The sequence below is a fragment of the Ammodytes marinus genome (genome assembly GCF_949987685.1).
Source record: "Ammodytes marinus genome assembly, chromosome: 2".
NCBI classification, from domain to species: Eukaryota; Metazoa; Chordata; class Actinopteri; order Uranoscopiformes; family Ammodytidae; genus Ammodytes; species Ammodytes marinus.
The window spans coordinates 17,079,136-17,096,656 of record NC_137231.1 but is presented as its reverse complement, the minus strand read 5'-3'; the positions used below and the strand labels follow the sequence as shown (position 1 = coordinate 17,096,656).

The window sequence follows — 17,521 nt, the reverse complement described above, 5'->3', positions numbered from 1 at the left end:
TGGAAGAATCATCCCTTACTTCTTTGAGTAAAAGCAAAGGGGCGGAAATAGAAAACCGGAACCACGGTTGCAAGGGTAAAATTAAATGTTTAAAACTTGAAGATATCATCATGAAACTATGCCAGTTGATTACTGGTATTAAAACAATGAATTTTTGTATTGAAGTTTTTTCATTTTTTTTTATGTATATGCAAATTTAGCATATTTCACAGATTATGCACAAATTTGCATTGAAAAAACCCCAAAAATCGAGATATTGGATAATGCCAGAGTTGAAATCTTTATTGCATTTTGACATTATATAAGTGTGTTAAGTTTCTACAAAACAAACTTCCTCTGTGAGGAATAGTATGATCATTTTGGTTTGATAGACATGATTTGATAGTTTTTTTCACTACTCTGACCTAAAAATCTCAATTTCTAAAGCACATCAACTAAACTTTCCATAATCAGTTTTAGCAGTATTCTAAAGTTTATTACAGAAGGATTTTTCATATGTTGTTCATTGTCTGATTAATGAGACATTTTCGTCTTCAAAACATGCCGAAAATGCATTTTTAAGACCTGTACATAGTATTTTTTTAGTTATTAAATAAAAAAAGGCTGTATCTCGAATCTGTTCTGTTTGTACACAAATATGTTTTAAAAATGCAATAAAGATTTTAACTCTGGCTTTATCCAATTTCTAGATTTTTCGTTTTTAAAGATATGCATAATTTGTGAAATATGCTACATTTGCATATATATTCGATTTTTCTTTAGAAAAAAACTTCAATACAAAAATTATTTTTTAATACCAGTAATCAACTGGCAAAGTTTCATGGTGATATCTTCAAGTTAAAAAATTTCAATTTTACCCTCGCATTAAACCGTGGTTCCGATTTTCTATTTCCACCCCCTGTAGCTTTCCAGCAGTAGTTGACCAGGTTGTGATCCTTTACAGTAAGGTCCTAGATATCATTTCTGGTGAACAACCTTTTACAACATCCCATGCCGCTATTCAGAAAAAAGGGTGTTTTGCCCCCTGGGTATATAGTAAGAAGTACATACAGTATTGGAGTATAGCTGAAGAGCATGTCTGAAGTATGAGCAGTACAGCAGTGACAAACATGTGTTTATAGAATCAGAACAGAAAGCCAAACCATCATGATCCCGTCTGTCCTCTGCTGCCTGTCAATCAATGCTCATGAAACGGGCTGCTTTGGGGGACGAAATAGGCTGATGTTGAGAGTGTAAAGGCAGAATGATCAATGTGATAATCTGCCTCTCTTGCCTCCAGTAATGAAAATCCTTTCCTACTGATCAGATAATTCTACAATTCTCTTCTGCATTTTATTTAAAAAAAAAGAAGATAAAGAGTCCCCCAAAAGAAGAGCGCTCTCGCTTTCCCACTCCGAAAACACCTGAAACCAGCCGTGGTCTCTATCGTGTCTTTGTAGCTTAGCTGTAGTGAATGTGCCGACACAGGAGGTCTGATAAGGCCAACTCAGAGTAAAACACAACATGAGTTTTGGCCAAGAGAGAAACAGCTATCAAACAGGCTATTATAGGATTGGGTTACCACTCGCATTACAAGAGGCTTTGATACCTGGGATTTTATCTTTCAAGTTATCGTCTCACATCAAGAATATAAACACACACACACACACACACACACACCCGCACATACACACACACGCACACACACACGCACGCACACACACGCACACACACGCACACACACACCTGCAGTCTCCACTTACCTTTATCACCCATCTGTGAGTCAGAATTGGGTGTATGGGTTTTGTGTGTGTGTTGTGGTTTCTGGCACTGACAATGAGTGAGCAAGAATAACTAGATTTAGAATGTGTGCAGTGATGGAATGTTACCAACCTTATTTATTTAAGTTCTGTACATAAGTACAATGTTGAGGTGCTTTGTAGTTCTAGACTGCAATTTAAAAGGGAAACCTTGCACCCTAACCCTCCCCTTTTAATAGGTAAAATACTTTACCTAAGTAAATGTTGCTCTAAATACTTCTTTACAGTAATACAGCATAAGTTAGAATCGTGTAAGCGTGTGAATTTCAATACAGGACTTTTATACCTTGTAATAGTTTATTTTACCGTTGTTGTATTACTATATTTACAGTACCGATTTTGTACTCCTTCCACCACTTTGTGTGTGTGTGTGTTTGTGTGTAACTGTGAAAGAGACTGATTTTCTAAGATTCATTGCATTGCTTTACATTTCCAATTAGCACGGCGTCTGACATGCTTGCAACAATGCAAACTCTCAACACTTACACACTCTGGCCACACACGCCTACACAGGCATAGACAGGTGCACATGGAGATGCGAGAGCTCTTTGTTGAATGACGGGCTGTTTGGAGTTTGGATGGGGTGAGGGGGAGGTGGAGAGAGGTAGAAGTGGAGAAGGGAGGCAGAGGTGTGGAGGTGAAGACAGCCTGGACGTTCAGGAACAGACTGTCTTTGTGCCCGAGGCTCAGTGAGTGAATGCATGTGTTACTAGCTCAGAAGAGGTGTGTGTGTGTGTGTGTGTGTGTACGGAGGGGTGTGAGCTTCCTCTGCTCCCAGGTCTCAGCTGTGGTGTAATTGATTTAATGAATAAGAATGACATTTAGAATTAAACTACATGAATAGGGTCATATGTTGTGTGTGTGTGTGTGTGTGTGTGTGTGTGTGTGTGTGGACGTGTGATTAAAATGAAATATGAAATTAGTCATGATGAATAGCACCAAATGTATGCATGTCATTTAATTAACCACTGTGTGTTTCGGAGTGTAATCATGAATTAAACGTTCACCTGTGCTCCATCCTGCAGAGGGGGTGACAGGTTGGTCAGAGGGACGGTTTTAACAGTCAAAATGTTGTTTGCTTAATTCCTGCCCCAGTTTGTGGTGTCCAGATAAACAGTAGAGAAATTACAGTGACATGAAAGAGAGGAGAAATTACACGCAACAAATGATGATTGATTTTAACCAGGGAATCTTTGGTTCATAGCCTCAAACCCTGTATTACACTATGGTGCTCCAAAATAGTACTTTTTTAACTTAGTAAATAAGCACGACAATGGGACAATGGGACAATGTGCCATAGTACTGTATTAAAATAGTCATCATTAGCAAAAATCTTTGATTATGAAAACTGAAAATGATCATTTTTGTACTCTTTAGGTTCTTTTCAGGGTGCTTTATTATGTAGAACCCAGTTACCCAAATGTTATAGTGAATGTTTGGGAAGTCAAATCTAAAACGATGCATTCTACTCTACGAACGAGTAACTAGGTAACTAGTGACAATAGCTGTCAATAAAATGTATTGTAGTAGGAGCATCAAGTGGAAATGAATGAAGTGCAAGTACCTTGAAACTGTGCACATGAAGAATACTTCAGCTACTTACAGTAAGACCTATGGTGAGATCACAGGCTTCTGGCACAAACAGGAAACTAATATATTCTAATATCTTGGCCTGTTTGCATTGCCCACATAATCTCCTCTGACCATAGTTACTGTCAAATCCTCATTAGCTTTATAGCGACTGCATCTGTACATTTTATTATTTATTGCTCAATCAGTAGGGAGCTAGCAACCGTGACCAAACTTATGTCCGGCAGTGATGTGAGTGTACCGAGTCTGGTTGAGTCATGTGAAGATTGAAACTACCGGGTTATGACATATAGCACATAACATATCAGCCACAGAGACTCTCTGTTTGCACACACACACACACACACACACACACACACACACACACACACACACACACACACACACACACACACACACACACACACACACACACACACACACACACACACACACACACACATACGTACATATTTTTGCACATATATTCGCAGATGTGTGCATTTTACACACGCAAACAAGTCAAGCCAGGATGGCACAGTGTGGCAGAATGCAGTAGGCAGCAGAAGATTAAAGCCACAGCACACGAGCAAACAGCCCTACATGTACACCACACTGTACAAACTGAACATTAAAATAGCAAACACACTGCAGATATGCACACAAAGTAAAAAAATATCCAGAACTGTATAAAAGCTTCGGCACTTTCTTTGAAACCTGTCCAACTACAGTATCAAGGGGGGTTTGGAACAGTTTCAACTTCTTAGCAATAAAACTTTTCAATATGTATTTCAACCGCCTGCAGAATGTGGGTGGGAGGTTATTCATTTATGAGTTAAGGCTGTACTGTCCTACGGCTATAACAATAGAAAAGGTACAGGCTGCTTTGCATACACATAGCTGTGAATGCAATGTGAAGTGCCTTGTCATATGTGGCTGTTTACATTGCACACCTTGCACCTCCTGCAGTTTTGTTCTATTGACTGTTATCAACTGTTACCACCTCGTGAACAGGTTGGTGACTGGGCTCTATTCTGTTTCCAACCTCTGTTTTGTGTCTATCGAGCCCCTTGGAAAAAGCTGGGAAATACAGTAAGCCAATACATGATATACAAACTAATCCCTTCACATATCTACAGGGTAGGGTTGTTAAAGTAGTAGTAAAAGTACAATTTCTCTCAAAAATAATCTGGCATATTTGTTTCGGTGGATCAAGGAAATGACTTGATGCAACATATTAATATCACTGCAGCGAGAAAAACAGAGACGCATAACTGCATCAAAAGTTATGACAAGTATGAAGAGTTCAAAGTCAACATAAACTCGATGAAAATATACATGCATGATTTAATTGGGTGATATGTCTTGGGTGATTTTAATTTCTCCTTAACAAACAAACTCACAAGAAACACACCCGTGCCATGGTGCTCCTCAAACACTATTTGATCAGGCATGCAGGTAGGCCTATTCTACTGTCTGGGAGTGAATGCCATCAATACCAACTGCTGCTGCTTATAAAACTAATTTGCATATCCACCGCAGATTCTCACCGCACCCTTTTCTCAGGCAGGCAGCAACGCTTACCTTCGGTGTTCAAGTGGAAGGGTTGTTATTATTAATAGCAATAATAGCCTAATAATTAGGCTATAGCATTATTATACTGAAGGAAATAAAACCCGAGAACCAAACGAACTCAGATAAAGAAATATGGGCTCTCCAGTTTGACTCGATCGACTTTCACTCAAATGAATCAATCAAGTAAGATATACTGTGAGCATTAGGCCTACATCGGAAAGCCATTATTCACCTTGTTATAGTCTATACAATGAATCAATGGCACCTTACCGACGTTTTACAACTTTTATCTCCGGCATCTTCATTATGTTGTAGACTCCTGTCACACACACTCTCTCTCTCTGACTCGTGGTAGGCGGGTTTTCCGCCAACAGGGTTTGGTTGATTCTCTATTGATTTGTTGGAGGGTCAGAGGAGGAGGAGGAGGAGGAGGAGGAAAAAAGTGAAAGGGGAGGAGTGGAGGAGAAACCCCGGCCTGGCGAGGAAGATACACAGATAGAGAGAGAGAGAGATGTGATTGTGCGTGTTTTGGGGACGAGAGAGAAGAGCGCAGAGCGGTCGCGATCGAGGAGGCAAAAGTCCTACCGCGGAGGGAGCGCACTGAAATCACGTGGGGAAGTGTGGGATTTGTATGGGGGCGAAAGTAAAAGTGTCGTCCGAGTGAGTGACTTCTGCCTGCACTTTGCTTTTCCTGCTCTCTCTCTCTCTTTGCCTTTCCACCCCCTCCTCCGCACTGCATTCCGTGGAGCAGCTGTGTTTTAATGCCCCTGCGTATCCGAGGAGGAGAGAAGAGTGAGGAAGAAGAGGCAGAAGAAGAGGGAGAAGAACAAGAACAAGAGGTGAGAAGGCCTGGACACCACCCGCCCTTGCCCTTCGGAGGTCCGTCCACTCTCCCCTCCTGGCCCTGCATGGACGGGGATGGGGAGAGCCGGATGCTGTTACCGCGGGGCTGAGCGCCTCGCCTCCCCGTCTCTGGTGCGCCGCTTCCGGCCACTGCTGCTGCTGATCATCGCTCTCTGCTGCGGCGCTAACATAGGTGACTAACTGCAACAACTATAGTGTGTGTGTGTGTGTGTGTGTGTGTGTGTGTGTGTGTGTGTGTGTGTGTGTGTGTGTGTGTGTGTGTGTGTGTGTGTGTGTGTGTGTGTCGGTCATGATGATCGCAACTAATCTGTCATTTTACGCACTTTGTTATCCAATTTCCCTCTGATTGCTGTGTGCTGCGCCAACTGTAAGCATTTATCTAGAGTCTGTTGGGTTTCGTTGGGACAAATATACTTTATCATTAGTTATTAAGCGTGTGTAGAGGCATTGTGTGGTCGATCCTTGTGTTGGGCCCAGTGCTGCCTGACAATGGCTCTCTCTCCAGCGGCAGTGCAGCAGTCTGAGCACGGATCGAGTTTCTCCTCCTCTCTCCTGGGCCGTCATTCTTCTGTCTGCCCCTTAATGGCTCATGGAGGAGGGGAAGAGAAGGGGAGAGAGAGTGACTACCTCTCCTCATGTCAATGCATAACAGCTTCCAGCTTTACCTATGCACTAGGCCTATGGAAGAAAGCACAATATTTCAGTGTAAATCTGATCATAAAAAGTTAGGAACTGGGCGTTCACTTAGCCTATTGTGGAGTGCAGTTTATGTTCAATTGCATTATGCAAATGAATAGAATGCTAGAAATTGTATCAAAGTGATTAAAGAACACAAGGTAGACTCTTGAGGAAAAAGCACAGGTTAATGCTTCTCTGAACAGTAGTGTCTTGTATTCTGGATCTTTTGTTTGTTTTCTAATAAAAAACTCAGAAAACGGAGAATGAAACTAACAGATTGGATGTTCAGTGAAACCCAAATTTAAGTGAGGTGTTTGCGTAAAATGGTTATTATCATGGATCTGTTTGTGTGGAAACAAAAGCATGATTATACAAATGTTCTGGGGCTATACATGGATGTCATGGTTTGCCTACCTCTTATTTGCCACATTGCTTGTTGTGGTTAAATTGAATTGGTTAAATTTGGGAAAGGCACTCATGCATTGTTCATTCAGTGCAAATAGCTGTATAATATGCTCTTTCCAGAAGTCCTGTGTGTGTGTGCAGGGGCTCGGCTGTTGTGGCGGCTGCCTCTTGAGCAGTCACACCTCCAGTAATTAGTTTAACACGGCTCCGGCAGCAGGACAAACCCGCCTGTGCTGCACACAGCCTGGTGGGAACAGAGAGACCCACTTCACATTAAAGACCCTCTTGCTACCCTCTTGGCACCTTTTTGCTAAAAGGCGACACCTGGAAAGAATGTGTATCATTTAGTCTGTTTGGACAAACAGAATGTTTTATTTGTTATAACTTGCACTTTTTCTCAAGGCATTCTGACATGTTTCATTGTAGCTGTCATAGTAACTCAATGGTCTGTGTAAACCGGGGGGGGGGGGGGGGGGTGATGTCTGTATTGTTGACTATTGTTCTGAGTGTCTAGTCGAGGGAGAGAAAGAGTGTATGAGCTTTCTGTGGTATCTCTAAGCTTGGAGGCCTGTTTGTGTGATTTGAGCTCAGTGTGTGTGAGAGTGCACACAACAAGGTCATCAATAAGCACTTCACAGGCCATTCCTTGGGTTGAGAGAGGATCCCAGTAGATCCCTTTGTGATCTCTGGAGATCAGAGAAGTCAGAGGCTGTCGGGATATGGAGACAAAGAATCGCTAAAGCTCAAGCCTGGGAGGTTGAGCTGCTGCTGGATGCTTTGACCTCTGTGTGTGATGGTGCAGAGAAAGCCTCAGGTAAGAGAGATGACCAGGGGGCTGAGGAGGGCGGCAGGGGAATTGGGCTGCAAGGGTTTCAAAGCCCAAAAACAAAACACAGAGTTGGGCTCGGGATGGTGCCGATTTGGGAGTGGGGGGAGAAGAGATGAGACCTGTGTGATGATAAAGGCAGCGAAGGTGAATGGGGAGATGGAGTGAAAAGCACAGAAATAACACACAGTAGGGCATGGAAGGAGTGGTGTGGGCATTGCTGGCTGTTTTATTGTGTTTATATTGGCTACTTACCCTCAGGGCATGAAACAAACAAGGCTCTGGATGTGTTGCGCCCTTGTGCACTAGTTCCTCACATGAAGTGTTCTTTATTCTCTTCTCGACAGCATTGCTGTCAAGTTAGTATCCGTCTCCTCCTCGCCTCTACTTGCCACAAGCTTCCTGCCATACAGGCATAGATTGGGTTTTATTGTAAAAATGGAGGCGCATCTCAAGAGGGACATCAAGGGAAGTCTTGAAGAACAAAAAATATAAAAATATTTCTTTTGATACAGTATTTAATCAGAAACATACGAAAATCCTCGTATTGCTCAACCCCTTAAGATGGGGGACGAAAGTTCAAGGTCAGCTATAGAGTATTAGCACAATTGGATCTGATGTGAGACTTCAGCTGATGCTTGTTCGACCGAAAGGTTTTTAACTTTTCTATATAAGTTGTCGGTTGGACCCGGGTCCTTTGGTTTCAGGGTCGACTCCCTTCTTGCTGCGTCACCCTGATGGGAAAACGATCAGTGAATGAGTGCTTTTGTGTGATTTTAGAGCAGCTCATGATTCTGATACCCTTCTAAAAAAGAGATTAATCCCACTCTGATTAGATTGGGAGTGGTATTTAGGTACTGCGGGGCAGATAGCAGTAGGGAGAGAAGGAGGCTGTTGGTGCGCCAGTCAAAGATACAATGTGTCCTCAGTACTCAGGACTGTCTGTACAGTGGTGGTTGGCATGGCAGGCAGCCTGTGTGTGTGTGTGTGTGTGTGTGTGTGTGTGTGTGTGTGTGTGTGTGTGTGTGTGTGTGTCTGTGGGCTGGTGTCAGTATTTAACAGGCAGGAGAGAGATTCTGAAGCATGGCGTGAGTGGGGGTCTGTACCTGCACCCCTGATTTTCTAAAACTCAGAGCAATACTGCCCCCAAATGGTTGCTCCAAACTCTTTCATGCCCCAAAAATCAAATAAATGTTCAAAGAGGAGCTGGAAAGGGCCATTTGCTTGCATTGGTGATTGTGTCAGTGATGGTGTGAAATTAAAAACAATGTACTTCCTGGTTGAGCTTGGCTATTAGGAGATCATACCACCATCAGAAGATCACTGATTGTGTGCGTTTTATGTAGACACAACTTGCATTCTTTCTAAGACAACTTGTGTGTGTGTGTCTGTGCGCAGCTGCACATACACTGCAGAGCCTCTCTCTGGCCTAATCTAATAGGAACACACTGTGACTGATCCATTAGGTCTGGTCTCTAATCTCTCTCTCTCTCGCTCCAACTCCCTCTCTCCCTGATGATCTATGATATGAAAGGCTGGTTTGACCCTTGTTACATTCAGAAAAGTAGCAATAGATAAAGAATCAGGGGCAATTTCAGACAAAGAATCGTTCCTAGCTGTAAAGTGGTTGTACAAGGACTGAATATTCATTCTTTGGACGGGTGTACTTACTTGCTCTGGTGCCCATAAACCAACAGTGACAAGTGACAAAAAAACAAAACAACTTGAAGCTTTATTTATTAAAAGGTGAATTTTTGTTTGTGTACTTTACCTCTGTACAAGATCGCGAATACAATATCCTTAGAAACGACCACAGAATTTGATTACAAGCTTTACAAAGTCATGGTAGTGTGTCTGAACGCACAACACACTGTGTATTACCTCTCTCTTTCTGTCTATAATACCATATTCGTTATGTGCACTCTGGCTACACAAGCAGTATTATCTCACTCCTTGTGGAAAAACCTTCTTTATCTTTCTCACTGGATGTTCTTTGGTTTATTGCTTGGTTTATTACGCTCACAGAGAGCGGCACTGCTGATTGATCAAGACTTTTAACCAGCGGCCAGTTCTTTTCCCAGTTTTATTAGGTTGGATTGTAAAATGCCGGTAGCATAGTATGAAGTTTAACTTCAAAGTCGTCGGCATAGAGCAATCAGTTTCGGTCTTCTCCGTGTGCATGAACTTTCCATTTCTAGTTAGTCCAAGTTTTTAAAGATTTTTTTTTTGGCATTTTCAATGCTTTATTTATAGTGCAGAGAGACATAACTGAAATGGGGCAGAGAGGGGAATGACATGCAGAGAACTGACCATTCGAACCGGGTCTGCTGCGAGGACTTAAGCCTCATGGGGGGATGCTCTAACCACTACACCTCAAGTGCCCCCATGTGGGAATCATAGGCTGCTTTGCTGATAATATTTTTGCACCCTTCTCTGTCTTATCCAGGTCATTGCCAGGTGGCCACCCCTCAGTGCCGTATCCAGAAGTGCACCACAGACTTTGTCTCCTTGACGACCCACCTGGCGCCGGCTGTGGATGTTCTTCACACAGAGTTTTGCAAGGCTTTACGTGCGTACTCTGCCTGCACCCAGAGGACAGCCAAGTCCTGCCGGGGGAACCTGGTCTTCCACTCGGCCGTGCTCGGCATCTCTGACCTCATGAGCCAGAGGAACTGCTCCAGAGACGGGCCCACTTCCTCCACTCACCCTGAGGTGCTCCACGAGCCCTGCAACTACCACAGTCGCACCCAGCACTCCCACACACACTCCCACGTGCATGCCCATGCACACTCCCACGCTCACAGCCAAAGCCACTCTCGGCCTGGGTACCTGTTCTGCGGGCTGTTCGGGGACCCTCATCTGAGGACATTTAAGGACAGCTTCCAGACCTGTAAAGTGGAGGGGGCGTGGCCCCTCATCGATAATGACTATCTATCGGTCCAGGTCACTAATGTCCCTGTGGTACCTGGCTCCAGTGCCACAGCAACCAATAAGGTGAGGAGGGAACTGTTATAAAGGGGAAGCAGAGAGAAATGGGCCTTTTAGGCTCTAATTTGCTGTTAGTATGGCTAAAAGAGTCTTTTAAGTGAAAGCAGCTGCTGTAATCTAGTTTATTTCACTGTGTGTCTGTTAGAGAGCGAAATCTTTTTTATATAAAAACATCTAAGTTGCTTTTCTTTGCCCTAGAGTAAGACATTTTATCACTGGAAAACACCCTGCAATATGTTCCCCTTCTCTTTCGGTCTCCTTGTGAAGCAAATAGTCTGATGTTGTGGCTATCTCTTCTGACTGAAGCAGTGTTGTAAACCTAGGTTGCTTGATGGCTGCATATAGCCTGACCTCTAATAACATGGAATGAGATGTGTGAAAGGACCCACTGTTTACTTATGTGTGTTTGCAAGTATTAGTGTGTGTCTCATGAGTGGCACTCCTTGCACTCAGCTTAGAGCAGTATGTGTGTTAAAGGTCCTTATCCATATGACATAAAAAGACCAAATGGAACACACAATGTGATCTTTGTGGTGTTAGAGAAGCTATGTTGATGTTTCCCCCGATGATCTGCCCTTTCTAACTTAGTCGATAGCTTTAATTATTAAAACACATACACACCCATACAGACACTTAGCCATGTACACGCTGGCAAAAGACACACACACATTAAGCAAATAGTAGTTTGCTACACTGCTGAGCTGAAGCTTTGACCTTGAGTCAGAGGTGGGGCAAGTTATTAGTCATGATTATTAGACACACACACACACACACACACACACACACACACACACACACACACACACACACACACACACACACACACACACACACACACACACACACACACACACACACACACACACACACACACACACAACAGATCAACAGCCCTCCAGGCTTAATGGCCTGCCAGGCCTCATTCCTCACGGCTGTCATGTGAACAAAGCAGCCATTCACCGGAACTATGATGCTAGTGCTAACTGTAATGCTCACACCACACCCTGTAGCCACTGCCTCCGCTCTCCACTGGGGCCCTGTGTGTTTTAATGTTTGTGTGAGTGTGTGTGCGCATGTGTCAGCATGTTTGCATAGCTGTGTCAAATTACAACTTGTTAAAAAGTAATTTAGTAATTTCTCAAATGTAGAGTGGTGCAAGTCAATAACCTGTGTGAATGTGTTAGTGTGTGTATGTGTGTCTGTGTGTGTGTGTGTGTGTGTGCGTGTGTGTGTGTGTGTGAGAGAGGGCAACTGAGAATCAAACCTTATTGCCAGGACTGCAACATAGAACTTCTTTTTACTAACAATCAATTTGTGGACTTTCTTTTTCTGAGAGAAACACTAGAGAATGAAATGATTGACTTAAAATCGCAAATTTGTTGCAGATTAATTGCTGTTGATCAACTAATACATTTTCTGGGGCAGCAAATTATTCTCATTACCAATTAATTTTCCAATTATTTTCCCAATTAATTGATAAATCGTTAAGTCCAAATATAAAATAACATCCCATTTTCCCAAAGCGCAATCCTCAAATGATTAGTTTCTGTCTGACAAGCAAGCAGTCGAAATCCCAAAGAAATTGCATTGACTATTTGTATAGGATAAAGAAGAGATGCAAACCTTACACTTGAGTAGCCCAAAATAGTTGCAGATCATTTTCTTCTGATTGACTAATCAATTAATCAACTAGTTATTTTCAGTATGAAAAAATTATCTATGATTTCTTGTTTTAGCTGTACTCATCGCCTGATCAAAGTTATGTTTTTCCTCTATTTAAGGTATTGACTTGAGTAAATGTGAACTCTGCTATATCTCAGTTCATATCAGTTTGTCATTATCATTCATCCAACTTCTTTTTAAACTCTACAGGTCACCGTCATCTTCAAGCCCTATGAGGGTTGTACAGACCAGAGGGTCTACCAGGCCGTCACAGACAACCTGCCTGCTGCCTTTGACGATGGAACGGTGAGCAGCGGGGACCCCATCCACACATCTGCTGGCGCGGTGGACGGTGCCTCTGGGAAGGTGCGGGCTCTTTGGATCTCGGAGCGCAGCCCGGGGCGCCACATAGAGCTGCACGCCGGCTACATCGGGGTGACTGTCATTGTTCGCCAGTTGGGCCGCTACCTGACCATGGCGGTGCGGATCCCCGAGGAGCTGTCCCAGGCCTACGATGCCACCCAGGACCTGCAGCTCTGTCTGAACGGCTGCCCAAGCAGTGAGCGCATCGACCAGGCCGGGCACCTTCCCCTGCCCCTCTCCCCTCCAGCCCTCGGCCTACAGCTCCAGCAGCTGCGTCGGCCGGGCTACTCCTCACAGACTCAAGCATCCCCATACCCCGCCATGCAGGTTTTCAATGTGGAGGGGGCCAGGGAACGCTGCCGGGAGCAGCTGGAGGTGCAGGACATTTACTTCCACTCCTGCGTGTTTGACCTCCTGACCACTGGGGATGCTAACTTCACCGTGGCGGCATACAGCGCCCAGAAAGACATGGAGAGCCTCCACCCTCACAGGGACAGGTGGAGGATCTACCCCCGCGGCTCCACCAGCTCCACCATGCACTGCTCTGAGGCTCAACCAATCAAAAGGCTCCTCGCTCTGCTCCTGCTGTGTGCTCTGAGCGTGGAGTTGATGTAAGAGCAGGAGCTGTTGAGTGTGTGTGTGTGTGTGTGTGCTGGCATGCGTGTGGGCTTGTGTATGTGTGCGCACTTGACAATGTTTTTTTTGTTGCTGAGCACTGATACTGAGCACTGATTCCTCTCTCACACTGAGAGGATAAAGGCAGGCTGGACAGTTACTGGGAACTTGGGTTTTTTTTTGTAGAAGAGGTGTGTGCCCAGGAAATACATGCAAAACAAACTGCATGTTACATGGCAGGATGAGCCCTGTGGGAAATAACACAGGAGATGTGACTACGGCTTTCGCAATCTGTCTTCCCCTTTTGGATAGGGAACTTGACAGAAAGATTTGTGTCATGTTTCTGTGTGGGGGCACTGTGTGTGCGGATACACACTCCAAACTGTAAATAGCTTGTTTTCAGTGCACAGTGTAATGGCGTAGAGTTTTTTTCCCGTTGTGTCATTTGATGTGATTTTTCTTTTATACCTCAGACAGAGGATGTTTGTTTTAACAGAAGCACTTTATTTAGATTTTTATTTTTTACAAATCCGCATCAGTGTTTCTTCCTCTCACTTACTGTCCTCCACTAAATTCTCCAAAGGCTCAAGTTATGGAGCCCATCTATGATTTGATTTTTTGAAGCCTCTCAAAGTAAAAGTATGTTAATACAAGGAGCTGCCATTTTTGTTAAAGTGCATCATTCTTCCAGTATCTGACTAATTTATGGTCAGTCGGTCAATGTGAGTTTTTCTCTTTTGAATGTATTATGAATATTGTCACAGCAAATGCCATCAGCACCGTTTTGTTGCCGTATGAATTTGTTGTTTTTCCTCAGTCCTAATTTCAAATATGCGTGAGTGTCCGTGTGCGTGCGTGTGAATGTGCGAGTGTGGCTGCGTCAGTGTTGTTGTTGTTTTCTTCTGAACCAGTTGGTGAGGTATTCCCCTCTCTGTTGGCAAGAGGCTGTGACCATATCGGCTCATGTATGTTGCTCACCGTATTCTTTGTTGTGTTCATTTGAGCCAAAGACAGATAATGTATGGTTTTCATGTACAAAGGAAATCAGAACTCAGCACCAAACCAGCACCCTTACCCTACTCACCCCTTCTCCCCTCTTTATAACGTTGCTACTATAGACTGTTTTCACTCCTACTGCCAGAATGGACACGCTGCGCCATAAGGTGTAAGATACTGGAGTGTAGACGAAACACTGCAAATCACTGAGAAAAACCTTCACCACGCTGTCTAGTGAGACATGTGCTTCAGCAATGTGTTGTTGGAGATGCCAACCCCTACAACTATGAGCCTTTTTAATGTGCGCCATTATGTATAATTATGCCCTATTTTGGTTTGCCATATAGACTTAATATCAGTTTTTTGGCATTGTGATCTCTTACATCATGTGTGAGTGAGTGTCAGTTAGGTGAGCAGTGGCTGGTCAATGTTGAAATACTTAACTTATTTATGAACGTAGTGTCCTGTAGAGGAAGTTAAGCTCCATATTCTTGCTGTTGGATAATAATTTAAAAAAATGTCAGATGTGATTGTACTGCCACCTAGTGGTGTCTGTTGCTATGTGTGTTACTTCAAGCGCTCACAAAAGAAAAGAAAAGAGAAACAACTGTGTGCAAGTGTTTTATTTAAAAAACAAACAAACAATAAAGTCAAAATGGTCCAAAATGGCTTTCTTCCTGTTTATTTTTGTCACATTCTGTCACTGGAAAACTAAAAAAAGCAAAAGGTGTAAAATGTAACATGTTTATTATTTGTAAAACTATGAGTATGCAAACACATAGATCTTCCCACAAACACACAGATATGTATAACAGAATGTGCACTAACCCACCTGTCTGAGGTCAGGTTTCGATCAGATACCAGGTTTGCCCTCACAAACCCAATCTGCTGTCAACTGCCACAGTCGTCAACACCTGGGATGTCAATGACAAAAGGCTGAAAAAGGCGCGTCAAAAGATCTGTAGCGTTTGAAACCTGCTATCCCTGTGATCCTGACCGAGGATATGCCTAGCTTCCCAATTAATCCATGAGATTCCGATCCAACACTCAGAGACAATTATCATAAAGCTAACCACAGTGGCAGACAAGACCATGTCAACGTTTTCCAGTTCAGAAATCCCGATTGTCCAGACTTCAGACGAGAAAGAGTTTCCCCTCTGGGTAATGGGGTTTTTCTTTTTCATGGTCACACGGAGCATCAGAAGCCCTCTGTTTCAAACTATCTGAAAAGTCAAAAACATTGTTAAGATATTTGAAACTATTAGGCTACTTTGTATTTTGGACAAAACACATTTTCACATTGTCGTAACCATGAAGGCGAGTGAAAGGTCATTTTGCACCACTATCTTCCTTACCACTTAATAACGAAATAAGTTGTCATCAAAGTGTTAAAGACGATGATCTTGATGAGAAACAGCCTCATAACCACGACAACCACCGTGTTTGTCCACACAGCGACATCTGGAAAACCAACCACACAGACAGATGAAAGCAATCAACAACCTCTGTATAAATGACAGGGATCTTCGTAATTGTTTGCAAACAAATAAAAAGGACCTTCTATCTCTTCTTCCTTGTCGCAAATCTTGTCCCGATGATCTAAAATTATACAAAAAAAAAAAATAGAGTTCAAAACAAAAAGTGTGCTTCTTCTATTTGAAATGGCAACCGCATTCAGGATTCTTGTATCGTCGAACAATCCTACCTGATGAGGTGGTGTGGTGTTTCGCGGTGACTCTCGCCTGTCGCCTGCGACTCACAGAGCAACTGTATGACGGCCAGTCACTGGTTGCCACGGTGATGACGGCCACAGCGCCGGGGCCACGATGCTTCCTGTTAACTAGCGCGAGGCTGTATGGCGCGCTGGACACAAGGCCTTCTGATGGTGACCTCCAGCTGACCTCTAGGCGTCCTCTCCTGAAGTCACTCACTATGCAGACCAGCAGGCTCCAGCCCAGCCTCTCCCCTGACAGGTGCACTGGAGGGGCTAGAGATGCCAGCAGCACAATCCCTTCTACCCCTCCTAAAAGATGTTGGGAGGACAGAGAGAGAAGATTTAAATATATAGGACTAAATAGAAATCTTACTCAAATGCAATGAAGGCGAACACAGTGTATATACTGTAGTTGTAAACAAGAAGCTCTTTGTTTTGAGGTTTTACTGAATTTTAAAAATGTAGACATCAAAATAAATGCATAGCGTAACGGTTTCATTAAATCCTTTCTGCATTTAACATTATTGTCCAATAATAATGTGGGTGTAGTAGCTCCATGTAGAATGAGAGCATAAGCTGCAACCACTGATAGTATAAAAACCAAACAATAAAGGGTGTTGCATGTATTTCAAAACTCTTGAGCTATATAAATAATACTGACATTTTCTTAGTGGACATCTGTGATTTTTCACCAAACAGTGATGCATACATTTATAACAAACATTATAGTCATGTATTAACGAATGAAAAGCTCTTACCTGTCCATAAATAGATGATGGGAAGGTAAAATAGACCCCTGGGTGGCTCGGTCATGTCTGCTTTAGTGAGAGTAGCTCCAGTGAATACTGCCTTGCCTGTGTGTGTGTGTGTGTGTGTGTGTGTGTGTGTGTGTGTGTGTGTGTGTGTGTGTGTGTGTGTGTGAATTTAGGGCGTGCTGTATGGCTTTGCCAGGAGCATTGCATTATGGGGGATTGAAATATCTCATTGTCGTGACCTTATACTAACAATGGATAACCCCCCCCCCCCCCCCCCCCCCAACACACACACATCTCTGACCACAGCACATGCAAACCATTTTTCTCTCCCCCCACACACAAACAGGGAGACGATGTTGGGACAGGGCAGTAACTTTGACAGTAGGAAATCAGTTAAGTGTCATTAGAACAAATAACTGGAGACACACCTGCCAAAGGCTGTTACATCTGAGGTAAGAGACTGATCATATCAACACATTCAGAACATTAGACAACACTCATGTAGGGTACACCTGCACACACACACACACACACACACACACACACACACACACACACACACACACACACACACACACACACACACACACACACACACACACACACACACACACACACACACACACACACACACACACACACACACACACACGCAAACACACACACACGCACACGCACACAAACACACACACACACTGTGGGCGGGAACTGA

The 17,521-nt window shown here is 43.5% G+C and overlaps 1 protein-coding gene across 1 annotated transcript; it reads left to right on the top strand.

Moving 5' to 3' along the window:
- Positions 1–5,461: 5,461 nt before the first annotated feature.
- rgmb (repulsive guidance molecule BMP co-receptor b) lies at positions 5,462–14,994 on the top strand. The gene is made up of 3 exons (XM_080042369.1): positions 5,462–5,979; positions 10,163–10,710; positions 12,577–14,994. The coding sequence occupies exons 1-3, from the start codon at positions 5,862–5,864 to the stop codon at positions 13,342–13,344; spliced, it is 1,434 nt and encodes a 477-aa protein (XP_079898495.1). The 5' UTR covers positions 5,462–5,861; the 3' UTR covers positions 13,345–14,994.
- The last annotated feature ends 2,527 nt before the right edge of the window (positions 14,995–17,521 follow it).